This window comes from Camelina sativa, chromosome 20 (genome assembly GCF_030686135.1).
Source record: "Camelina sativa cultivar CO46 ecotype springtype chromosome 20, ASM3068613v1".
NCBI lineage: Eukaryota > Viridiplantae > Streptophyta > Magnoliopsida > Brassicales > Brassicaceae > Camelina > Camelina sativa.
The window spans coordinates 805,571-830,424 of NC_141899.1; the positions used below are offsets into that span (position 1 = coordinate 805,571).

Sequence of the window (24,854 nt, forward strand, 5' to 3'; positions counted from 1 at the left end):
TACCAAATTTTTATTATAAATAAAGAAAAATGGATGGCCTGAAATTGGAAGTGAAGCTCTTCCACATATTATTACACCAACTTCTTTGCCTGTCATTTCTCTCTCTAAAAGCCTTCTTCTCTCTTCACTCTCTCTCTCTCTCTCTCTCTCTCTCTAAACGATCGCAATCTTTGTGAGAAAAAAACCGATGACCTCAACCAATCCGGTGGTCGCTGAAGCACTACCGTCGGAAGATGCTACTGCAGAGATGACGAGCACGACGGTTTCTTCTTCTTTATCGACGGAAGCTGGGGAAGCACCGGAGAAGAAAGTGAGGAAAGCTTACACGATCACTAAGTCCAGAGAGAGTTGGACTGAAGGAGAGCACGATAAGTTTCTGGAAGCTCTTCAATTGTAATTTCACCCGCTCTATTCTTACTTTTTCTTCTTCCACCATGGAATTTGATTCTGTGTTTTTTCCAGCTCTAATTCTAGCTGAATTTTGCGTAATTTCGCCTTTACTTTAATCAGTCTATGATAAATTACACTACCTGATCCGTGAAGTTGGCCCCTTCAGTTAAAATGTTAGGTTAGGGTTAATAAATCAAAGTTTGGTCATCTCGAGTTTTTGCCTATGTAATTTGATTTTAAGTATATAAGCAGCAATGTTAGGTTAGGGTTGATAAAGTGATAAACTTTGATCAGATCAAAGTTTGGTCATCTAGATTTTTTGCCTAAGTAAATTGGATTTTAACTAAAGAAGCAGCAATGTCTTCTTAGATTGGTTAGGTAAATCAGACAGACCAGAGTTTGGATTAGTCTTTGATGAATGCTTTTTTTTTTCTCAGAAAACCAAAGTGTAGTTAATCTTATCTAAGCTTGCCAAAATGATTCATTTAAGGACTTGGCATCTGGTTTCAACATGAGAACTGAAAAAACTTACTACAAAGTCAGCTTTTAGAGCAATGCATGAAACCAATTTCTAACCTGTCCTAAACTTTTTTCTTCTGTGTATTAAGTGCAGGATTTTGGTAATAGTTACATTGCACTTTTGTGTGTGAAAGTCTCTCTTTCTGAGAAAAGAGTTTTACTTTCTTGCTGACAGTTTTCTTGTGTCCCTAGGTTTGATCGGGACTGGAAAAAAATAGAAGACTTTGTTGGTTCAAAGACAGTTATTCAGGTTTGACATCAGCTTCTCTGGATTTTTTGGTTTAATATACAAACTTGGCAGATTTCCCCTCTCAATCTTCATGTACCTGCTTTATTTGCTGCAGATCAGGAGCCATGCCCAAAAATACTTTTTAAAGGTTCAGAAAAATGGGACTTTAGCACATGTGCCACCCCCTAGGCCTAAGCGCAAAGCTGCTCACCCATATCCTCAAAAGGCATCGAAGAATGGTCAGTTCCACTATAATAGATATTGCTTTGGGTGGACAGATTAAGTTACATGTAATCAATCTGACCGCACCTCAATTCTGCAGCTCAAATGTCGCTTCACGTTTCCATGACTTTTCCTCCTCAAATAAATAACCTTCCTGGCTATACTTCATGGGATGATGATACCTCTGCATTGCTGAACATAGCCGTAAGCGGGGTTACTCCACCAGAAGATGAACTTGATGCTTTTTGTGGACCGGAAGGCATGCATTCTCATCTCTACTCAATTTCTGTAGTTTGCTTTGGTAGTGGAGTTACTCTATCTTATGAAGTTTCAGATGCTAAATGTGGCTTACAATATTATTGTTTCAGTTGTTGTTGGATCAAATGGCATACCAAGTGAGAGTAGTCCTGCAGCATCTGGTATAGGAAGCTCAAGCAGAACACTATCAGATTCCCAAGATTTAAGACTGGCAAAACCAGCTCCCTCAATGCATGGTACTTATCTGAAAAGTTGGGTGACTATTTCTGAGTTTTCATTTTATGGTGGACACTGTTGTAATGGTTGCTTTGCAGGTCTTCCTGATTTTGCTGAAGTTTATAATTTCATTGGGAGTGTCTTCGATCCCGACAGCAAAGGCCGCATGAAAAAACTCAAGGAAATGGATCCTATAAATTTCGAAACTGTGAGTTGTAGTGTACTTGCCTTTATATTAAATGATGTATGTGACAGCATATCCATCATTTAGGCTTCTACTCGAATGGTGCCTGTTCTTTCAGCTTCCTTATATCGGTTGTAATTTGGCTTGGTGGTGTTTCCAGTCGTTACTCTAAATAGTTCACGTACTGCCCTTATAGTCGTCTCACACAGCTGAACTTATTAAAGGATGTATTTATAGATTCCTTTTTAAAATTTTGAATGGGGTTGTACAACCATCGGTCAGTTTTTAGGAGTACCTATTTGTACCTGTCAGTGACTGTTCTTTTTATAGTATCCTTCACTAATCACAGTTTGTCTTGCAGGTTCTGCTGTTGATGAGAAACCTCACAGTGAACTTGTCAAACCCTGACTTCGAACCTTCTGTAAGTGTTAATTTTATCTTAACTTCTGTTCTCGTTGAGCATGTGGGATACATTTTTCTTTCCGTGTTAAGTCTTAAAAAGAAAAAGTCTCTTACACCGAACAGATCTGCTAACTATGTGCCTTCAAATTTAAATTGCCTTAACCGTTAGAAACTAAGACTAGATCGCTCTTAGTGAGTATTACTTTTTTACCAATCCTAAGATTAAATAAGGGTTGTTGTGCTCTTTGAGATATATATATCCTATTCACACATCAACCGCTGGCTGCTGGATTGGTTTTCTTGCAACAGATGTAATCTAACCTTGATATAGTCTGAACACGTTGATGCTGCAGAGGAAGGTCTTGAACACTGAAGCTCGTAGCTGTTAGTGCGGGAACCCTGATCAAGAACTCAACAAGTTATATCTCTTTTGACGACTTCTTCTTGCTCGCAGCAACTGTTGACCAGCTATCAAGTAAGTGCGGTTTATATCTTATATCCGATACCAATATAAAACACTTCACTATAATCAGATAGTTTATATTGCTCTAATTACATAATAGCTGGTAGGCAGTTTACTTAGGTTTGCATAAGACCTTAATGTTTCTCATTTGTCACTGTAGTTGCTGTCTGTCTCACATGATCTCTGATCACACTTCCCTTAAGATCTGTGTTAAGAGTTATTTGATCTCTGTGTTTGGTGGATTGTGTCAGATGCTTCTTACGGTTGTTGCCTGAAGAGAACAATAAGGCGTCACAAACAAGAGGAACATATGCAGTTTAGGTCAGAGAACCAGTGGGGGTGAATGGTAGATATATGTACTTGTGTGTGTGTAGAAAATGGTTACCAAACGTGTCTTCTTTTTGATAATTTATTTGTTCATGCGTTTTGTAATATGTCTTTTCTTTACCTCTATTTCTGATTGGTTATTTTTGGTTATCTGATTAACCAAAGCTATGTAACACGTTAGCAAATTGTTACTTAACTCATAAGTGAGATACATAACTCTGTTGTATTGTACTTGTAAGCATTAACGTCCATGTTTTGTCTCCACTCTTTGTTGTTCTTGTCAATAACCGTACATTCCGGGAACCGAGTTCATAATAATTAGGAAACTGAACGTGTTGGTATGGTTTTCGAATGTCTTACGACCCTCTTACAGACGCCGAAGGTTTGTATAAAAACACAGAGAAAAGGTTCCTCTCGGATAAGCTTGCTGTGCCTTTAGCTTTGGTCAAGAGGGAGACGCGTACGCGCGGTGGACAACGGAAGGTTACGTCTGAAAGTGGCTAGAGAAGCTTCATGTGGAATTGGAGAAAAGACTCTTTACAAGCCAGAGTCTTTCATCTTATCTTGTATCTATTATTAATAAGCTTGTGTAGTTTTCTTTTAAAACGTTGTGTCGTTTATTGACGTGGTTGTTAGAGTGCGTGTAGTTCTGTGATAGAACACTATTAAGGGATCCCAAATCCGGATACCGGATCTATCACTCTCTTAAATTACCTTTCGGTTTAAGAGAATCCTTCGCCGACGGCGAAGATGCTACAGCATCAGATCGTACAATCTCCGGCGAGATTAGGGTTAACAGGTCCTGGTTCTCCCTCCGTGCAAAATCCAACGCCTCCTCGTCATGGCCATCCAACCTCATCTTCATCTTCCCAATCTCAACACCAACAGATCCAGCAACAACAACAACCTAATCTACTCCCTTCCTCCACCGTCGCCGCCGCTTCCTCAGCCTCAGCTTCGTCAGCTATTTCATCCTCCGCTTTGCTATCGCTCCTTCCGCCATTACCGCGAGCTCAAGCTCTTCTCCAGCAGATGGCGGTTCTGACATCTAAACTCTTCGACGTCTCTCCCAATCGCCCTCTATGGCTTTCAGCTTTCCGTGGCTCCCTCCCTTCGTTCCTCTCCTCACACTCTTTACCACCGCCTCCGCCGCTTGAAAACCCTAATCCTTCATCCACGAAGGAGATCCTCTCTCAATTCAATTCACTCCAAACTCAGCTCTTCGAAGCCGTGACAGAGCTTCAAGAGATCCTAGATCTACAAGACGCGAAGCAGAAGGTCGCGCGTGAGATCAAATCCAAAGATTCATCTCTTCTCGCATTCGCCAACAAGCTCAAGGATGCAGAACGTGTTCTCGATATGCTCGTTGACGACTACTCCGATTATCGCAAACCTAAACGAAGCAAAACTCTAACCGATGATGAAGAAGAAGAAGATGCTTCAACCACAGTATCGTCTCAGCTCAAGCTAAAGGACATTCTAGCTTACGCTCACAAGATTAGCTACACCACATTCGCTCCGCCTGAATTTGGCGCAGGACAAGCACCTCTCCGTGGTGCATTACCACCAGCTCCACAAGACGAACAAATGAGAGCTTCTCAGCTTTACACATTCGCTGATCTCGATATCGGTTTACCTAAAACTGTAGAAAACTTGGAGAAGAAGGTTGATACACTCATTGAGCCACCACCACCACCAGAAGCAATGGATATCTCAGCAATTCATAACCTGCTTCCGCCAAACATCGCAGTTCCTTCAGGATGGAAACCAGGAATGCCAGTGGAATTGCCAAGAGATTTACTATTACCACCTCCTGGATGGAAACCAGGCGACCCGGTTGTCATACCACCATTGGAGTCAATCACTGCACCTAGAGCTGAGGATCAGCAACATATGCGACCTCCTCAGGGACTTCACAGACCGCCTGATGTCATACAGGTCCGAGCTGTTCAACTGGACATTTTGGAGGATGATGATAGCAGTGATTACAGCAGCGATGATGCAAGCTCTGATGACGAGGAGTAGTATCAACATTGTGGTTGATGTTAATTAATAATATCTGAGCAATAGTTGCTTTTGCTAATTCTTGATCAAGCTTGAGTGAAATCTTCTACTTGGTTTCGTTTTGTTTAACAGTGTCTTTATGTGGATAGATGTTTAAGTATCAGTTTACCGAATTATTGGTTTGTCGTTTACTCAGGTGTTCTAGTAAAGTTTCAACTTTCAAGAATGCATTTTTGAGCTGCAAAGTTGGAGGAGTGTTATAGTAAACGACGTTCAACTGGTGGAGTTTATGCTACTTGTGACATTTGATTTTGAATCCTCGATTTCTCTACCAAATAAAATATCTATCTACACATAGTAGTAAACGGGCTCTTTGTGACAAAATCAAGCCCGTTTAAGTATTATTAGCAAGCCCATTTAGATTTAACCTGTTGAAACCGGACTAGCCACGTGGTCGAATATTTTAGGGGTTTAATTTCCAACTCTTGCAAATAAAACTAAAAATTTGTGTTCTTCGAATTAAAATAAAATAAAAAAATCTGACAAAAATATCCATTCGTTTCTCTTCTCTTCTTCTGGCTTTCACTCTCGCTTGCTCGCTCCTGGTTTCTACTTCTTCTACCTCTCTTAATGGCGGACAAGCTAGCTCTCCCTCTTCTCCTTCCGGGTACTCCTTCATCTAAACCCTTTTCACACGACCAAAACCACCATCTCTCTCGGACGCCTTTTCTCACTACGTCACTTTCGTCACCACCTCCTCCTCCGCCTGTAGAGCCTCTTCTCCACGATGTATTCCTTCACCAGAACCCTAATTCCAGACAACCCATCAGCTCTCAACCGCCTAGAAACCGTAACCGGACGCGAATTGGCAAGTCACGCGACTCTAACCTCGGGAAACCTTGGTCTTACCATGGTCTCTCTCCACAAGGTCAGCAAGTTCTACGTTCCCTCATCGAACCCACTTTTGATTCCGGTCAGTTAGATGCTATGCTCTCTGAGCTATTCGAGCCGTATAAGGATAAACCTGAGTCTACCTCGTCGGAGTTACTAGCTTTTCTTAAAGGATTAGGATTTCATAAGAAATTCGATTTGGCTCTGCGTGCTTTTGATTGGTTTATGAAGCAAAAGGATTACAAATCCATGTTGGATAACTCTGTTGTTGCTATAGTTATTAGTATGTTAGGTAAAGAAGGCAGAGTCTCTTCCGCTTCAAATTTGTTCAATGGGTTACAGGAAGATGGGTTTTCCCTTGATGTCTACTCTTATACTTCGTTGATATCAGCTTTTGCTAATAGCGGAAGGTACAGGGAAGCTGTAAATGTGTTCAAGAAGATGGAGGAAGAAGGTTGTAAACCGACTTTGATTACTTATAATGTTGTTTTGAATGTGTTTGGGAAAATGGGTACTCCTTGGAATAAGATTACCTCTCTCGTGGAGAAGATGAAGAGTGATGGGATTTCTCCTGACGCGTATACCTACAACACGCTTATAACTTGTTGTAAACGAGGCTCTTTGCATCAGGAAGCTGCTCAGGTTTTCGAAGAGATGAAGGCTGCAGGGTTTAGTCATGATAAGGTTACTTACAATGCGCTGTTAGATGTTTATGGTAAGTCTCATCGGCCTAAGGAAGCTATGAAGGTTTTGAATGAGATGGAGCTCAATGGATTTTCTCCGAGCATTGTGACTTACAACTCTTTGATCTCTGCGTATGCTCGGGATGGTATGCTTGATGAGGCGATGGAGCTTAAGAATCAGATGGCGGAAAAGGGAACGAAACCTGATGTTTTCACTTACACAACACTCTTATCGGGGTTTGAGAGGGCTGGGAAGGTCGAATCTGCTATGAATATCTTTGAAGAGATGAGAAACGCCGGGTGCAAACCAAATATTTGTACTTTTAATGCCTTTATAAAGATGTATGGTAACAGGGGAAAGTTTGCTGATATGATGAAGATTTTTGATGAGATCAACGTGTGCGATCTCTCCCCTGACATCGTCACTTGGAATACGCTATTGGCAGTTTTTGGCCAAAACGGGATGGATTCAGAAGTATCAGGTGTATTCAAGGAAATGAAGAGAGCTGGATTTGTACCCGAAAGGGAAACTTTCAACACCTTAATCAGTGCGTATAGCCGCTGTGGTTCGTTTGAACAAGCTATGACTGTCTACAGGCGAATGCTTGATGCTGGGGTCACTCCTGATCTTTCCACCTATAACACTGTGTTGGCAGCTTTGGCTCGTGGAGGAATGTGGGAACAATCTGAGAAAGTTCTTGCAGAGATGGAAGATGGTCGGTGCAAACCGAATGAGTTAACTTACTGCTCTCTACTTCATGCATATGCAAATGGCAAAGAGATAGGTCTGATGCATTCTCTAGCAGAAGAAGTGTATTCTGGAGTTATCGAGCCTCGAGCTGTGCTTCTGAAGACCCTTGTTTTGGTTTGTAGTAAGTGTGATCTTTTGCCAGAGGCTGAACGTGCGTTCTCTGAGCTCAAAGAAAGAGGGTTTTCACCAGACATAACCACATTAAATTCAATGGTCTCTATTTATGGAAGAAGGCAGATGGTGGCAAAGGCGAACGAAGTCTTGGACTACATGAAAGAAAGGGGTTTCACACCAAGCATGGCGACCTACAATAGCCTCATGTATATGCATAGTCGGTCTGCTGATTTCGGAAAGTCAGAGGAGATCTTGAGGGAAATACTTGCTAAGGGAATCAAGCCAGATATCATATCATACAACACAGTCATCTACGCCTACTGTAGAAATACTCGGATGAGAGATGCATCTAGAATGTTCTCAGAGATGAGGGATTCAGGGATTGTCCCTGATGTTATCACGTACAATACGTTTATCGGTTCTTATGCAGCTGACTCAATGTTTGAGGAGGCCATCGGCGTCGTTAGGTACATGATCAAGCATAGTTGTAGACCAAACCAGAACACCTACAACTCAATTGTCGATGGATACTGCAAGCTAAACAGGAAAGATGAGGCAAAATTGTTTGTCGAAGATCTGAGGAATCTTGATCCACATGCTCCCAAAGGCGAGGATCTCAGGTTACTGGAACGGATACTGAAGAAATGGCCATAGTTAATTGTTGATGAGAAATCGCACAGTGAACTTGTCAAACCCTGACTTCAAATCTGCTGTAAGTGTTAATTTTTTACCATAACTACCATGCTCGTTGAGCATGTGTGGCACCTTTTGTGTTTGTACTTAGAGAGAAAAAGTCTCACCATATGCCTTTCAAATTTCAATTGGGATAAACTGTTAGAAATAAGAATATTTCATAGTTAATGTGTGTTAAATCTGTAATCATTCCAATGAATGAAGGAGTATTGTTGCCTTTGTGATATATGTAGACATATCAACTGCTGGCTTTGGCATTGATTTCAATCTAACCATGAAATATTCTGAAACACTTTGATGTTGCAGAGGGAGGTCCTGAACACGCTTGTAGCTGTTAGTGCAGGAGAAGCACTCAAGAAGTGATAAATCTTCTTGGTGACTCATAGTAAGAATTGTCTGTGCATAAGAGTTAAATGTATATTGACCATAACTGTTAGAATCCCAGATTAGTTGTTAGAAGCCTGATCATGTTGTTCTCTTAAGGTTCGTATTAAGAGTTATTGTGGCTCTTACCTAATGGACTATTTGATCTCTGCATTAGGTGTACTGTGTCAGATGCTTCTCACGGTTATCGTCTGAGAAGATGATAACCGAGGCGTCACAAACAAGAGGGACACATATGGCAGTATCGGTCAGAACCAGTACGTCCGGGGATGGTAAATATATATATGAGTCGAAGTGTGTGTAGAAAATGTTTAGCAATTGTATCGTCTTTTTGATAGTTGTTCGTGGCTTATGTAGTTTCTCTTACAGCTAGCAAGTCTTATTATAAACCCATAGATACATATAGTGTCTTCCATGTTTTCTCTTGAGCCTTTTTGTTTGTTCTTGTTTGTTGTCAAGAACCAATATTCCAAAACGCGGTTAACAATCAGGAAACCGAACCGTGTTGGTGAGTCCTATCAAATCAAAGCAAACCAAGGCAGATAAAACAAGCTCCTAATGTCTATTGATATACAAACATTGCCGATTTAAGTATCTGCCAAACTCCCGATCCTATGAGAAGAACTGTTCATCGCAGCAGGTGTTCTATGCTTTTTTGGCTTAAAATAGTCCTAATCAAATAATGAGGAATTATTCATTAACCAATGTCTGTGACCAAATTATTAGATAGAGACTATGCGACATAGAAAGTCAAAGAGAAAAGACATCCACTAGAGTGAGTTTGGTAGAGAGAAGAGAGCTCATGAAATGAAGTCACGAAGAAGATTAAATTATTTAATGTGGGTTTACAAGGCCCAATTGAGTTTTATTATTCTACAAAATTTTAATTCAGATTGTGAATACATAAAGACAGCTGTTGTTGGATCATGGGACTTTAAATTCTGCTGGACCTAATTGGGCCTTTCGGCCTTTTTATAATTCCACTTGCACAAATTACGGGAATACCCTTTCAAGAAACCCTAAGTTGCTGAAATGTGCTTTAAAAGCACACAGCCTCATTCGCAGACTCTCGTTTCCAGCCAAAAAAACTCAAAATGGTTGCTTCAGCCGCCGCACGACCCCTCATCTCCGTCCAAGGACTTGACGGTGACATGAGCACCGATCAATCCACCACCGTCACTTTACCCGACGTCATGACTGCTCCCGTTCGACCAGACATCGTCAACTTCGTCCACGCCCAGATGTCCAACAACAGCCGTCAGCCTTACGCAGTCTCCAAAAAGGCTGGTCACCAGACCTCCGCCGAGTCTTGGGGAACTGGAAGAGCCGTGTCCCGTATCCCTCGTGTTCCCGGTGGTGGAACTCACCGTGCCGGTCAAGCCGCGTTCGGTAACATGTGTCGTGGTGGTCGCATGTTTGCTCCGACTAAGATCTGGAGACGCTGGCACCGTCGCATCAATGTCAACATGAAGAGGCACGCGATTGTTTCTGCTATCGCCGCTACAGCTGTTCCTGCTCTTGTGATGGCTCGTGGTCACAAGATCGAGAATGTTCCTGAGATGCCTCTTGTTGTAAGTGACTCAGCTGAAGCCGTGGAGAAGACTTCGGCTGCGATCAAGGTTTTGAAGCAGATCGGTGCTTATGACGACGCCGAGAAAGCTAAGAACAGTATCGGAATCCGTCCTGGTAAAGGTAAAATGAGGAACCGTCGTTACATTTCTAGGAAAGGTCCTCTTGTAGTGTATGGAACCGAAGGATCAAAGATTGTGAAAGCTTTTAGGAATCTTCCTGGTGTTGAGCTTTGTCACGTTGAGAGGCTTAACTTGTTGAAATTAGCTCCTGGTGGTCACTTAGGTAGGTTTGTGATTTGGACTAAGTCAGCTTTTGAGAAGCTTGAGTCTATCTATGGCTCGTTTGAGAAGCCATCTGAGAAGAAGAAGGGTTACGTCTTGCCTCGTTCGAAGATGGTGAATGCTGATCTTGCTAGGATTATTAACTCTGATGAGGTACAGAGTGTGGTGAACCCGATTAAGAAGGATGCTAAGAGAGCTGTTCTTAAGAAGAACCCATTGAAGAACCTTAATGTGATGCTCAAGTTGAATCCTTATGCTAAGACTGCTAAGAGGATGTCTCTGTTGGCTGAAGCTCAAAGGGTTAAGTCTAAGAAGGAGAAGCTCGAGAAGAAGAGAAAGGTCGTCACTAAGGTAAACACAATTCTCTTTTTTCTCTATGCCTGGTGATATATAGCATATAAGATACTAAGGCTTTTGATGTAGATTGTGTGTTTTCATTACTATACTACGTATGAAACAAATTGAGTTTGAATTTGAATCAGTTTCAGTTGAATAAGTCGCTTTTGCTACACAGTCTATACTGTGTTGACCAAGGCATCATATGGGATACAATTTGGTTTTGTTTATTGATGTTTGAATGGTTCTTTGATTGATTAAGATTGGTTTTGCTGAGAGACTCAATGTTTTAGTGTCATGTACATTAATCGAAATTCTTGACATTGTTGAGTTCATGTGTTTACTTTAAACTAATCAATTGTATTTTTGATTAGTTTTGTGTTGTTTACCTGTTGCGTTTTAGAAACTTAAAGTTGTCTCTTTTTATTGACTTATTGTTTTCTTTTGTTAACCCTAGGAGGAGGCACAAGCTATCAAAGCAGCAGGCAAGGCTTGGTACCAGACTATGATCTCAGACAGTGACTACACCGAGTTTGATAACTTCACCAAGTGGCTCGGTGCTAGTCAGTAATAATGCTTTCTTCATCGCAGTTTCTTTCATATTTAGGCAAAGATTTTGGTTATCTGTTTTATTATCTGCGTTTGTCTTGGACTTATCTGGGATTTACTTTCGTGAGGTATTATGTTGTTGAGTTGGTAAGAGTATTTTTAAGAACTATGAACATGTTTTTCAAACTCTTTTCAATCTTCCCCCTTGGTGCCTATACTCCCAATTCAAACAATTGTCATGACTTGATAAGAACAAGTGAAACTTCAAGTCGTTCGTAATATTGGGTATACAACACTTGTTTGCTAACACTACCTTACTATTCCAGCTGTTAGTTTGCTAGGTCTTGTATGGTCTACTAAATTAGCAGCTTTAGTCACCTTCCCTGTAAATTACGAGATTCATTTAAATATTTCAATATATATCCGTCCAAAAAAAAGGTGGTATCCACCCGATCAAGATTCGTCTCAGACCTTGGGCCAGAAGGCCCAGAACTAACCAGTGTCCAGTACGATAGATATAAGTTGTATGTTGACTTCCTTGTACCTCAAGTTTTCTTAAAAGTTTGGAAAATAACAGAAGAAAACAAAATGCAAAAGTAAGATCTTTTTCTTTTGTCAACAAAGTAAAGATTTTGTTTTAATTACTTGGAAATATGAATATATTAACTCCAAAAAAAGGTTTAGTCATAACTTTCCGTATAATTTGGTCAGATAACAACAACTTTCGTCTCTTCTTTCCTTATAAATTGCAAGGAACCTACAGTTAGAATATTATGGAAGATTTTCTGTGTAATTATGGTACTTATCAATAATACTATTTTTAATCTAGTCCATAATCTGATCGATAGACACTTCTTTTCAACTTCTTTAACCAAAACGTCATTTAGATTAGTTATCGCGAAAAAATCGGGTTCAACTGTATATATAAATTGGTATTTCATAATACTTGTTTCGGAGATATTGCCTTGATTTTCTCTTAGGAAAAATATATATATACATAGTTTGGCTAATTTGACGTGTGGTTTATTAGACCTTCTTCCTATACCAAAACCCTAAAAAGTAAACGACTTAAAGAAAGAAAGCAATTAACTTTGTTACTTATATAGCTTTTAGTAATAAAATTAAAGAAAAAAATCCAGTGACCAAAACAAAAAACAAAAAAAGAAAGCCAAAAGAAGAGACTAATTAAGGCTATTAATAATCAATACCATAAAAGATGAATTAAATTGTGTAAGCTAAGCAAAAAGCTTTTGGGATTTAATTGTATGGTTTAAAACTGTTAATAACGACACGTGTCGCACACAGCCCATATGAGGCGGTGCTAAATACTCTGATCCCTAAAATCGAAAGAATACACATCCGTTGGATCTTCCTTCATACCAGTTTTAAAACCGTACGATCTAATCTTCCGTAGTTCTCAGTGTGCTAGTCCGCAGACGATAAAGTCTTGAAACATTAGAGGGTCTGTCTAATTAAACAAACCATAGTCTCTTAGCAAATAAGCTAAAGGCAAAATAAAGAAAATACATAGAGAGAGAGATATTATTGTTATATATATATATATATATCTAATGTGATTTCTTCTTCTTCTTCTTCTCTGGAGATGATTATAAATTCCCTAGGATTATAAGAAAAAAAAAACCCTAGATTCTCACCACCTCTTCTTCTTCTTCTTCTTCAATCTCTCTGAGAATTTTACCAATCTAAAACGATTGGGTCAAAAATCTGGTGAAACTTGAGAAGGTGTGTGTGATTTTACCCAACCAGTTCCTTTGATTTTACTGCGATCATGATCGTTGCTTCTTCTGATTTTTTTATTTTGTGTTGATCGTGATTACTGTTTCGAATCTGTTTCTCGATTGTTTATATCAATCTTTGTTTGTTCTCGCTAGTGAACCCTCTCTCTGTGTTTTTTGCTTCAAGTGTGTGTGTGTGTGTAAATAATCGTCTGTGTTTGTGTTGATTCATGGAGATTTGGTTTTGATAAGAATTGCAGTAATTAAAAAAAAACCCTAATTTTGTTTGATGTTTTATTTTCCACTGATTTTGGGTACTGAGTGATTGACTCTTAAGTTGTACCTTTCTTATCTTCTTATTTTTGTTTGTGGTTTGTGTTTAAAGTGGGGGAGATGTGTTTGGTATTGAAAAGAATTTAACTTTGATTTTGTATGATGACAGGTTGAGGAGATTAGATAATTTAATTTGAAAGATTTTTTTTTAAGTTATGGAGAACAGAGGCCAGAAACGAATGGAGGTTGTGGAAGAGTTACCTGCTGATAAGAGAGCTTGTAACTCACAAGATTTCAGGCCAAGCACCTCTGGATCATCTGTTCAGGCTCAAGATAACGGTGCCACCAGTCCAGGACATGATCAGGATCAGGTTGATGCCGATATGGATACTTCTTCATCTGCTTCCCCTTCGAGTCGATCAGATGAAGAAGAACAAGATAAGGAATCAGATGAAGAAGAAGAACAAGATAAGGAATCAGATGAAGAAGACGAACAAGATAAGGAGGATTCTGACTATGGATCCTGCGATTCTGATGAGGAAGATTCCAGACAAAGGGTGCTTGAGGAGTATCAGAGAGGGAGATCATCTGATGATCAAGGGAAATTGAAGTCTCTTTTGTCTACTTTGAGTGGAGAAACCGATCCTTCAGGGCAGTTATCCGGGCTTACTGAATTATGCGAAGTTTTGTCATTTTGTACTGAAGAGTCCCTGTCCGACACAATGGCCCACAAGCTCTCACCGGTGCTTGTAAATTTAGCTAAGCATGAGAACAATGCAGATATTATGCTGCTCGCCATTAGAGCTATTACTTACTTGTGTGATGTTTATCCGCCTTCAGTAGCAATACTTGTAAGACATGAGACTATTCCTGCTCTCTGTCAAAGACTGTTGACTATTGAGTACTTGGACGTTGCTGAGCAGGTATGTTATACTTTTAACCACATGAACCTATTGTTTACAACTAACGAAAAGCTTGTTTTCATTGGTATGTCATACTAACTATTGACTGGTCTAGTGTTTGCAAGCGCTTGAGAAAATATCCCGAGATCAGCCAGTAGCCTGCTTGAATGCTGGAGCAATTATGGCTGTGCTTTCGTTTATCGATTTCTTCTCAACAAGTATACAGGTTAATCATCCCAATAAAATAACCTTGCTATGTCAGATTTCTTGCTTTTCTATTATCGTGACTTGGTTTAGGTCAAATGGGTGACTTTACAAGACTTACCGTTTCAACATCGCATTTGCTTCAGAGAGTCGCAATTTCTACTGTGGTCAATATATGTAGGAAGCTTTCATCTGAGTCTCCCTCGCCTTTCATGGATGCTGTTCCTATATTATGTAATATTCTTCAATACGAAGATCGACAGGTCAGAATTTGTTTCTTTTGTTTCTTTTTCCCACTGAATCAAAAAAATTTCTGCGAGTTTTTATGTGTCCTTTTTGCAGTTGGTTGAGAATGTGGCTATTTGCTTGACAAAAATAGCAGATCAAGTTAGTGAGTCGCCTGCAACGTTGGATCAACTGTGTCGGCATGGACTAATTCACCAATCAACACATCTCTTAAACTTGAATAGCCGCACTACCCTGTCTCAACCTGTTTACAATGTACCTGAGATTTTTCTTCTCCATTTGTTTGTCCTTTCTTTTCATTGCATAAATATAACATCATGCACTTTTACTTTGGCTGGCAGGGTGTGATTGGATTGCTGAGAAAACTTTCTTCTGGTTCAACTTTAGCTTTCAGAACGTTATATGAACTTAACATTGGCTACAGATTAAAAGAAATCATGTCCACGTATGACATTTCTCATTCAGTGTCTTCTACACATGTTATCAATGCATGCTCCTCCAATCAGGTTTGTGTTTTATTATTGATCACTTTTATATTTATTGGTACTCCAACAGAGGGTCTTCTTTGCAAAATAGTCATGTAGCCAAATAACATTAGGTGGATGGATTTTATGTAAATTTTTTTAAGAATGCGGTGATATTGGTATTAATGTTGGTTGAAACCAAACTTACAATTCAGGTGCATGAAGTCTTGAAGTTGGTAATTGAGCTTCTTCCAGCTTCACCCGTTGAGGATAATCAGCTGGCATTGGAAAAGGAAAGTTTTCTTGTCAATCAGCCTGATCTTTTGCAACAATTTGGAACTGACATGGTTCCTGTTATGATTCAGGTTATTTCCGACATACAAATTTTTTATTCTCTGTAAATATGAAGTTTCTGATTATTTCTCTCTTACAGTAATGATAAATCTTTTAAATTCTTTGTAGGTGCTAAACTCTGGAGCAACCGTTTTTGTTTCTTATGGTTGCATATCAGCAATTCACAAGCTGACTTGCTTGAGTAAGTCAGGTGATCTTGTCAAGTTGCTTAAGAACGCCAACATTTCAAGGTAACTTGTTTTGTAATTTTTTTCTGAGAGCTTTTAACCCTGATGTTTCTATCTAATAATAGTGCATTTCATGATGCTGCAGTGTTTTGGCTGGTATCTTGTCGAGGAAGGATCATCATGTGGTTGTAGTAGCGTTACAGCTTGCAGAAGTGCTTCTTGAGAAATACAGTGATACTTTTTTGAATTCCTTTATTAAGGAAGGTGTTTTTTTCGCTATTGAAGCACTCTTAAATTCTGATAGAGGGCAACAAAATCCGGTATCTGGTTTCATTCAGGGATCATCTGACGTTTCACAAAAGCCTGCTACGAAAGAGATTGTGAAATGCTTGTGCCAATCTTTTGGAAAATCACTATCCTCGTCTTCACAAACATGTAAGATTGACACTGATACTGTCAACATTCTTGCAACACGTATCAAGGAGAGTTTCTTTGGACCTGAGGTATTCAACTCTGAGAAAGGCTTGACAGATGTCCTTCAAGACCTCAAGGTATTGTCGGAAGCACTTAGCGCTTTGATGACTGTACCCATTGATGCACATGTCCTGCATGATGAGAAATTCTTCTCAATATGGAACCAAATCAGGGATAGGCTGAATGGAAGGGAATCTGTGTCCACTTTTGAATTTACAGAGAGTGGAGTTGTAAAGTCACTGGCTGATTATCTCTCTAATGGACTCTATCAGCGGAAACTTAGCAAAGGGGATCCTGAATGTGATACTTTACCGTTTGTTGGTAAGAGATTTGAGGTGTTCACAAAATTACTTTGGTCTGATGGTGAGGCAACTTCATCCGTGTTAATAGAGAAGCTCCAAAATTCCTTATCTTCCCTGGAAAACTTCCCAATCGTCTTAAGTCAATTCTTGAAGCAAAGGAACTCATTTGCAGCTATTCCGAATGGGCGTTGCACAACTTATCCATGCCTAAGAGTTCGTTTTCAGAAAGCAGAGGGGGAGACTTCTTTGCGTGATTACTCCCAAGACTTTGTTACTGTTGACCCACTGTGCTATTTCGATGATGTCAATCAATACATGTGGCCTAAAGTGAATATAGAACCAGTAGAGTCTGTGGAAGCAAAAGATCAAGCTATAGAATGCCAATCTTCTCAGTTGCAGTCAACTTCGATATCTTGTCAAGGTGAAAGCTCAACTCCTATGGAGTTGGACAGTGCACCTTCTGATGCACCTCAGTTTCAGGTAATTTCGAAGCTCCCTTTAATCTTTAGTCTTATGGAAGTAGCATATGCAACCTTTCTTTTTTATCATCAAGAATTTTTGGATTACGATTGATTGAAACTTTATTCAACTTGAGTTCAGAAAAAGCAATAATGTACTAGAACTGAATTCTTTGCACCTGAAAGTTTTCGAGATGCAAAGAATTCAAGATGAGCATTAGGTGGTGTATATTGGTTATTGGTTTACTTGAGAAGTTGAGATGAAGTTGTCTTCATAGGTGTCTTTCCTTCTCTTTAAACTTTATTAATCTTTTGTGTATCTGGAATTTTGTTGTGTCAAGGGATCTCAAGTGGAAGATCAGACGCAGCTTCCCGTGCTGTCTAGTGGTTCAGAACAACAAGATGCTTCCTCCTCCGAAAAGGAGGATGCGCTGCCTAGACTTTTGTTTCGTCTCGGAGGGCTTGAACTAGACCGCTCTTTGGCTGTATACCAGGCTATTCTCTTGCACAAACTGAAATCAGAAAATGAAACTACCAACGGTTCAAAGCTTAGTGGACCCCACTACATCACTTACGAAAGGGCTGCACAACTTGGGGATTCTAGTAAAAATCTGGTTCCACCCGATTCTATGGAAGATAACGAGTATCGCCCATTCTTATCCTACTTGTTTGCCCATAGACTTGCTTTGCGCCTCAAGGGGTCAAGTCCTCCTGCCTATGACATATTGTTCCTGCTTAAGAGTCTGGAGGGCATAAACAGATATCTTTTTCACCTGATTTCTCTGGGAAGGATTAATGCTTTTGGAGAAGGTAGGCTGGAGAATTTGGATGATCTGATGGTGCTAGTTCGTCCTGTGGCACATTCTGAATTTGTTAGCAGTAAGCTTACAGAGAAGTTAGAGCAGCAGCTTCGTGATTCTTTTGCTGTGTCAACGTGCGGTCTGCCACCATGGTTTAATGATCTAATGGATTCATGTTCATTTCTGTTTAGTTTTGAAGTCAAATCAAAATACTTCCGACTTGCAGCCTTTGGTTCACAGAAAATCCATCATCACCCACAGCACCTTAGCAATTCAAATGGTGAAGGGCGCCCAGTAACTGGCAGTTTACCACGTAAAAAGTTCTTAGCTTGCCGTGAAAAAATTCTAGAGTCTGCTGCAAAAATGATGGAGTTATACGGCAACCAGAAGGTGGTCATTGAGGTTGAATACAGTGAAGAAGTCGGAACTGGTCTTGGGCCAACGCTGGAGTTCTATACGCTAGTCAGTAGGGCATTTCATAATCCGGAACTTGGTATGTGGAGGAGTGATTGTAGTTCCTTGGTTGGAAAGCCAAGCGAACACTCAGGGGTTTTGGCCTCTCCTTCAGGACTCTTTCCACGCCCTTGGTCAGGTACATCAGCTGCTTTTTCAGATGTGCTGCAGAAATTTGTTCTATTGGGGACAGTGGTAGCAAAGGCTCTACAAGATGGACGAGTCTTAGACCTTCCTTTTTCCAAAGCCTTCTATAAACTAATCCTCGGACAGGTAAAATTGGGTTCTTCAAGCATCTCATTCCAACATTTTGGTTGAGAATTTTACACAAGTTTTCTTGTAGGAGTTGAGTTCATTTGACATCCACTTTATTGACCCTGCACTTTGTAAAACACTGGTGGAATTGCAAGCTCTGGCCCGTAGGAGAAAGGTTTTCGCAGAAGCACAGGGTAATTCTCGTGCAGCCAAGTGTGATTTAAGTTTCCATGGAACAAAGATTGAGGACCTTTGTCTTGAATTTGCGTTGCCTGGCTACACGGACTATGATCTCGCTCCCCATTCTGATAATGATATGGTATGTAGTGTGTTTTAGTTTTGTGAATAAATCTTTCTCTTAAGATCCTTGAACATGTGGATTAATGGCTACGCCCCTTCTCTTTCTAGGTAAGTTTGGATAACCTCGAGGAATATATCAAGGCTATTGTCAATGCCACAGTATGTAGTGGGATCCAAAAACAGGTTGAAGCATTTCGGTCTGGATTTAACCAAGTACGTAGTCTTCTTCTCCTTAGCTACATTCTATTCTATAGATTTAATCTTAATCATTCCTTCTATACATGCTCAATTCAGGTTTTCCCTATTGAACATCTTCGGATTTTCAATGAAGAGGAGCTGGAAACTATGTTGTGTGGAGAACGCGATCTCTTTAATGTAGGTTAACGTTTAGATGTTACGTGTTGAGTACGGTTTTTCATTAGCTGAAAAGAGTAATTTCTTTGCAGATGAATGAAGTCTTGGATCACATCAAGTTTGATCATGGATATACTTCTAGCAGCCCACCAGTTGAAAATGTTTGTTTTTTAAATCTCAACTACTTTTCTTTCTGAATTTTGTTGATCTTTTTCCGGATCAAACTAGAAGTGCTAAATTGTTCTGTATTCCAGTTATTGGAGATTCTGCATGAGTTTGACAAGGAGCAACAACGAGCCTTTCTGCAATTCGTAACAGGATCTCCCCGGCTACCTCATGGCGGTTTAGCGTCTCTCAATCCTAAACTAACAATTGTCCGCAAGGTCCAATCTGAATGAAAACTTCCTCTGTGTTATTTCTCACATCTTGTGATCTCTCTTTTTTTTCTCATCAGCCTTTTTCTCTGTTTATTTTGTTGTTTAACAGCATGGTAGCGATTCTTCAGAGACTGACCTGCCTAGTGTGATGACATGCGCCAATTATCTGAAGCTTCCACCTTATTCTTCCAAAGTGATATCTCTCTTCATCTTTTGTTAACCATTCTCTTAAGCCGGTTTTCTCTGGACAAAACCTGTTTCTCAGGATCGATCTCACTCTGTCGTGTTTTCCTGTTTGTTTGTGTCTGTGTGTTTGCAGGAGAAGATGAAGGAGAAACTGATGTATGCCATAACTGAAGGTCAAGGTTCCTTCCATCTCTCTTAAGTTAGTTTCTTGTAAAAAAAAAGTTAGCAGAAGCGGTAGGGGATTGTGAGAAGAGAAGAGTGGATTGTTAGAAGAAACAAGAGGAAGCTCTTCTTCTCTATTCACATGGTTCTTTTTCTTTGAAGTTTTTTCTTCTTTTTAGGATTTTGTACAAAAGAGTAAGTACTAGTAGTAATAAGTAGAAGAAGTAGGACAAACAAGAAAAAAAGAAACTCTCTTTTGGACTGATGTGAAAAGTTGTACATAAAAAAAACTTTCCTAAAATGGTTCTAATATTATTTTTATATTAATTTGAGAAATTAGACTGTAAAATTTGAAATTTGTGTGCATGGGAAAAATGAAAAATAAATTATAGGTGACAAAAATAATTCTTTTTTTTCTTCTCTAAAGATAATAAATGTCCAAAAAGACATCAAAGAGGGAACTGATCGATGTTCACATGGCTGTTTTTTTCTTTTTCTTTGGTGAATCTTATTTATGTGATCATTAGGTAGGACTAGAGTAGCAATGTCAATGTGGGTATTATAATAAATGATATTGTCTTCTTGCCCATATCTACTTTTTCAGACAACCTTACTTCTTTATTTTCAACATGTCACGTCGATATTTTAACCAATAAAAAGGATGATATTTTCCTTTTATTGGTATATGAACTACAGATCCATTAATTGGATTCTACCTAGTCATATCGTACATCGTAATAGCCAATACATTTCGAGTTCGAAAGACGTTGATGTTTTTCATTTTTTTTTATAATCGGCTGAACTACCCATCATCAAGCAGCTAATTAAGATTATAAGATATTTTGTATTACGGACACACACACACACACACCGACACACGGTATAAGAATCAAAGTTAGCCTTCCGCAGTTGTTTCATTGATAACATTACGCAGTCGGCAAAACATTATGATAAACGTAAAACAATTCATTGTCACTGATATTAATGAGTTACTCTTTTGGTAGTGCAACAATAATTTTGGCAAGCGACTTGGCATCTCCAAAAGCAGATGGCACAGCAAACACAACCCCTTTTGAGACAGACCCAACCCAACATGACCTAGCTTCAAGTCTTTCCCCAAACGCTAAATCCTTATTAATTACTCTATCATCTGTCTCCTCCAATCGCCACCGCAATCGCAATCGCTAATAGCTTCATCTTTAGACGAATGTATCTCTACCTTCATACCATCACTATCTTCGCCAGAACCTAGTTCCTTGACGAACAAGAAAACATCCGCACTCGTTTTTTTGCGGGCCACGATGCATGCTGGTGACATTTTCAGGCATGTTTTGGCCCGAAGAACAACGGGTTCACCGCGGTCGAGAACCGAGGCTGACCTCGTAAATTCAGTGAGGAACTTCTTAAAGTTTTGTTTGAGAGAAGGGAGGTAAAAGATTGGTTTGACAGCTTTGGTATGGGAATGAGCTAAAGAGCTTTGGATTTGAACCCATTTGGTCAAGAAATCTGTCTCAAGGAGGAGATCGGCTAACAGGATGCTACAGCTTATCCCAACTGAATACCCACCACTCTCAAAATTAGTCACCTATTAACAAATACAATATTGGAAAGAAAATCTCAATATTTATTGATAAAAAGAAACATTGCTTAGACCTAATATATGATAAAGTAATATACATAAATAAATAAATTGTAGAGAACCTGAACATAGAACAATGGAGAGTACTGAGGTTCATCTTCATCAATGTCTTTCCAAAAGACAGTCTCTGCTTCAGCTCTGCTTTTGTCTCTTTTCACCATTTCAAGAAACTCCGGCAAACTCGCCGGAAACTGAGCCTCCAACAGCCTAACGCCACTGTCATTGGGCACGACCTCAAAACCATCCTCAGGCGCCGTCTTCCTCCTCCGTAGCCTACCGGAGAGCATCGGTTGCTCCGCCAAGGCTCTCCCTAACGACTCCTTGATCCACCCGGCGACTAACCACGCTTTCTCGCCACTAACATCACTTGCTTCCTTGTAATACGTAACTATGTTCAGTGTTCGCCGGAATATTCCAGCTCCGACGGCATCTCCAACAGATATGAAACGAACTTTACGGTGTTGCGTCACTTCCACCGGCATGACGCTCTGTACTCCGGCTATCATTGACTTGGGGATTTTGGTTTCCATTTTGGCTGTAATTGTGATATTGGCTTTAGCTAGACCGTGCTCTGCTTTTGGTGATCTTATACAATTTGCAAAACAAGAACTTTATACTTCTAATAAAGTTGTGCAAAAATCTAGCTAAAAAGTATGTATGAGATGTGCTTTTAATGTTATAAATGTAACTCAACAACAGTAAAAAAAATACAGATCCAATTTAAACCAACCTTGCATTAATTGATATCCAAATTAAATTAGTTATTGTTCTCAGTTTGCGACTTTGCGTAACAGGTTAATATGTAGATTTAATGATCATTGACTACAAGTAGTATTATTGAGACCTGAGTCAAGATTTGCAGTTGGGTGTTAGTGTTACTTCATGGTGCGGAAAAGTAAAACTTAATCTATATATCAAACCTGCAATGACTGTATTGACCTCTGTTAGTACCAACTAGCAATTGTGGTTGTGGTCTGTGGGTAACGTATTCAGTTTATGCATCTATATTTGTTTGTTTGCGTCCACATTTTAGACGATACAAAAATAGGTCGACAAAATATCTTCCATTCCTTAGAATTCATGTGATTCAAAGCTTAATTTGACAAGGACCAAACATATACCTATCAAATATTGCAGGAAAAAAGGATAAACCGAATCATTATATATCAAATCATTGAATCAATATATAAGTATTTATTTCCTAAATAAATTGATAAAAATCATTGAAGAAAAGAACAAGAACTAAAGCTCAAAATCCGATCCGTAAAAGGGCATTGATCACTTTGTACGTAACATGGCATCGTCGTCACTCATGCCTCCATCGACCAAATTACTAGCTTCAAAATTAAACATTAATTATGATATGGTTTGTCCTTAGAAGAACATCTAACTAATTAATGTATTACGTACTAGACAAGCATTAATTATATCAAACAACTTCTATATATTTTCGTACCATATATATATATATATATATATTCTTTTGTTTGATAGGTACGTACGTAATGTAATGTCTAACTAGTAACTAATACTGCGTCGATTAAATGGTTTAAAGGTGACCACAACAATCATAGAGTATGTATCGTATTGGTTAAGTAATGCATTTTTATTAATAAGAAAGGAGATGTTCAACTCCCACGTCCCACCTATACAATTTTTTTTAACATAATAATTGTAGGACTGCATGCATGCCCCCGCCTTTATTAATTTATCATATATTGAACCCATGATTTCTGCATTTAGGAAATGTAAATCTATGGAAACTTTGCAGAGTCACTTCAAATAAATTGAATAAATAATTTTTCTATTCTTTTTTTTTTCTATCTATATATCGATTAATATTTTTCACATAGATTCGTGAACGTCGTCTATTTCACAACTTTTGGCAATTCGTCGGTCTATGTACTTTTTTTTTGTGTGTGTAAAATGTGTTTAATTGAGAAATAATATACTAATTAGGTTTTGTCCAGAAAAAAAAAAATAAAAAATTACTGATTAGGTTGTACATTACTTATTCAAAAATACGATTTGATTAACACCTAATTATTATTATTTTTACATCAATTAACTTAACATGTTTAATGTTTTAATATTCCCCGCCAAAACGTTATAATCGGCGATTTGAATTGACCAACTCTGCGACCAGACCTTCGGTGTCTTTGTCCAAATTTGTAGTAACCAATAAGCTTTTTCTTCAGTGACTTTTCCTTGTCATTAAAACAAATAAACCATAGTTTTGTATAGTCACTTCAAATAAATTGAATAAATAAATTCTTTCTATTCTTTTTGTTTTTGTTTCTATTTATATATCGATTAATAGATATTTTCACATAGATTTGTGAACGTCGTCTATCTCACAACTTTTAGCAATTCATCGGTCTATTTATATATTTAATTTTTTTTTTTGGTTTTTTGTCAACGTCTATGTATTTAATAGAGTAATAAAAACACGATTTGATTTACACGTAATTATTATTTTATTTTTTTTATACTTTAAAAATTTGGTGATATTTATGATATTTTATCTTCACTTTTCACTACTACTAGCGTACTAGTATTTCTATTCTATTTTTGACGACACATGTTTAATGTTTTAATATTCTCCACCATCTATACTATTAAAAGGGAAATATTTTTAATAAAAAAACATAGGGTTAGACATTATTACAATAAAATACCACTGAAAACAGAATAAGAATATGTATAAATGTATCCAAATAGATATTACATGGGTTATATTTAGCCAAAAAATTGGAGCCAAACAGTATCTTATCCGGATCGTGTATCAAAGAGTCTTCTGCCGAAACTATAATTTAGGAAACAACAATCACGGAAATTTAAAATTAAAAACATAAATAAATTTAATAGTTTTCTCAATTTAAAGAGTTCCCAAAAAGTTGTTGTCGAGATAACAAGATTTTAGGAAACAAAAATTAGAAAAATATAATTTGTTGCCATAGTATTTATATAAAGAGATCTCAATCTTTAGAAATTATTCTAATTATCATACAAAACCGTATTATTAGTGATTTGATTGATTATGATTAGGAAATCTAATTAAATACTATTATGATTCTAACCAAAAAAAACTAAATGGTAAAGATTTAATTACTTGCTTAATTATGCAATATTTTAAATTATACTAATGAATATACCTTTAACCCTACCTAATCATAGTCTCATTTCAAAATGTTATAAATGATTACCAAAGAGAAAATATTTGCAAGAAACAATTAAATGATTTACTTGAATATTTGATCGGATTTGGATAGTTTCAAGA

At 38.4% G+C, this 24,854-nt stretch overlaps 5 protein-coding genes and 1 pseudogene across 8 annotated transcripts; 5 read left to right on the forward strand and 1 right to left on the reverse strand.

The window, feature by feature from the left end:
- The first annotated feature begins 38 nt into the window (after window positions 1–38).
- Window positions 39–3,474, forward strand: LOC104768456 (protein REVEILLE 4). Of its 3 annotated transcripts, none has more exons than XM_010492449.3 (9): window positions 39–393; window positions 1,102–1,159; window positions 1,254–1,377; window positions 1,461–1,619; window positions 1,729–1,854; window positions 1,933–2,042; window positions 2,380–2,439; window positions 2,752–2,895; window positions 3,135–3,474. In XM_010492449.3, exons 1-8 carry the CDS (start codon window positions 188–190, stop codon window positions 2,791–2,793), a joined length of 885 nt encoding a protein of 294 aa, XP_010490751.1. In that variant the 5' UTR covers window positions 39–187; the 3' UTR covers window positions 2,794–2,895; window positions 3,135–3,474. The 3 variants fall into 3 exon arrangements, with proteins under 3 accessions (XP_010490751.1, XP_010490753.1, XP_010490752.1); XM_010492451.3 differs by having other exon boundaries at window positions 45–393; window positions 2,730–2,895; XM_010492450.3 differs by having other exon boundaries at window positions 45–393; window positions 2,774–2,895.
- A 37-nt stretch (window positions 3,475–3,511) lies between these two features.
- On the forward strand, window positions 3,512–5,440 carry LOC104768457 (mediator of RNA polymerase II transcription subunit 4). The gene has a single exon (XM_010492452.3). The coding sequence runs from the start codon at window positions 3,961–3,963 to the stop codon at window positions 5,233–5,235; it is 1,275 nt and encodes a 424-aa protein (XP_010490754.1). The 5' UTR covers window positions 3,512–3,960; the 3' UTR covers window positions 5,236–5,440.
- Window positions 5,441–5,707: 267 nt separating this feature from the next.
- Window positions 5,708–9,225, forward strand: LOC104768458 (uncharacterized). The gene is made up of 3 exons (XM_087506355.1): window positions 5,708–8,365; window positions 8,653–8,731; window positions 8,888–9,225. The coding sequence occupies exon 1, from the start codon at window positions 5,845–5,847 to the stop codon at window positions 8,305–8,307; it is 2,463 nt and encodes an 820-aa protein (XP_087362481.1). The 5' UTR covers window positions 5,708–5,844; the 3' UTR covers window positions 8,308–8,365; window positions 8,653–8,731; window positions 8,888–9,225.
- Window positions 9,226–9,761: 536 nt separating this feature from the next.
- LOC104768460 (large ribosomal subunit protein uL4y) lies at window positions 9,762–11,656 on the forward strand. Its single transcript, XM_010492455.3, has 2 exons — window positions 9,762–10,934; window positions 11,377–11,656. The coding sequence occupies exons 1-2, from the start codon at window positions 9,825–9,827 to the stop codon at window positions 11,488–11,490; spliced, it is 1,224 nt and encodes a 407-aa protein (XP_010490757.1). The 5' UTR covers window positions 9,762–9,824; the 3' UTR covers window positions 11,491–11,656.
- A 1,282-nt stretch (window positions 11,657–12,938) lies between these two features.
- LOC104768461 (E3 ubiquitin-protein ligase UPL4) lies at window positions 12,939–20,236 on the forward strand. Its single transcript, XM_010492456.3, has 17 exons — window positions 12,939–13,211; window positions 13,647–14,400; window positions 14,495–14,605; window positions 14,730–14,846; window positions 14,926–15,084; window positions 15,171–15,335; window positions 15,509–15,658; window positions 15,756–15,877; window positions 15,960–17,070; window positions 17,390–18,574; window positions 18,645–18,875; window positions 18,965–19,069; window positions 19,151–19,231; window positions 19,303–19,371; window positions 19,465–19,593; window positions 19,697–19,780; window positions 19,907–20,236. Exons 2-17 carry the CDS (start codon window positions 13,693–13,695, stop codon window positions 19,970–19,972), a joined length of 4,593 nt encoding a protein of 1,530 aa, XP_010490758.2. The 5' UTR covers window positions 12,939–13,211; window positions 13,647–13,692; the 3' UTR covers window positions 19,973–20,236.
- Window positions 20,237–20,818: 582 nt separating this feature from the next.
- Window positions 20,819–22,227, reverse strand: LOC104768462 (hydroxycinnamoyl-CoA:5-hydroxyanthranilate N-hydroxycinnamoyltransferase HHT1-like; annotated as a pseudogene). Its single transcript, XR_015593856.1, has 2 exons — window positions 21,637–22,227; window positions 20,819–21,520 (listed from the first exon to the last, which is right to left on the reverse strand). The product of XR_015593856.1 is annotated as a hydroxycinnamoyl-CoA:5-hydroxyanthranilate N-hydroxycinnamoyltransferase HHT1-like (transcript).
- Window positions 22,228–24,854: the final 2,627 nt, after the last annotated feature.

Bases quoted from the DNA above. Each gene is read 5' to 3' on its own strand.
- LOC104768457 (XM_010492452.3), top strand. From the start codon at position 3,961: ATGCTACAGCATCAGATCGTACAATCTCCGGCGAGATTAGGGTTAACA.
- LOC104768460 (XM_010492455.3), top strand. From the start codon at position 9,825: ATGGTTGCTTCAGCCGCCGCACGACCCCTCATCTCCGTCCAAGGACTT. The intron at 10,935-11,376 runs GTAAACACAATT...TGTTAACCCTAG, and splicing joins AGAGAAAGGTCGTCACTAAG to GAGGAGGCACAAGCTATCAA.
- LOC104768458 (XM_087506355.1), top strand. From the start codon at position 5,845: ATGGCGGACAAGCTAGCTCTCCCTCTTCTCCTTCCGGGTACTCCTTCA.
- LOC104768461 (XM_010492456.3), top strand. From the start codon at position 13,693: ATGGAGAACAGAGGCCAGAAACGAATGGAGGTTGTGGAAGAGTTACCT. The intron at 19,070-19,150 runs GTACGTAGTCTT...TGCTCAATTCAG, and splicing joins TTCGGTCTGGATTTAACCAA to GTTTTCCCTATTGAACATCT. The intron at 19,781-19,906 runs GTGATATCTCTC...GTGTGTTTGCAG, and splicing joins TTCCACCTTATTCTTCCAAA to GAGAAGATGAAGGAGAAACT.
- LOC104768456 (XM_010492449.3), top strand. From the start codon at position 188: ATGACCTCAACCAATCCGGTGGTCGCTGAAGCACTACCGTCGGAAGAT. The intron at 1,160-1,253 runs GTTTGACATCAG...TATTTGCTGCAG, and splicing joins GTTCAAAGACAGTTATTCAG to ATCAGGAGCCATGCCCAAAA. The intron at 2,043-2,379 runs GTGAGTTGTAGT...TTTGTCTTGCAG, and splicing joins ATCCTATAAATTTCGAAACT to GTTCTGCTGTTGATGAGAAA.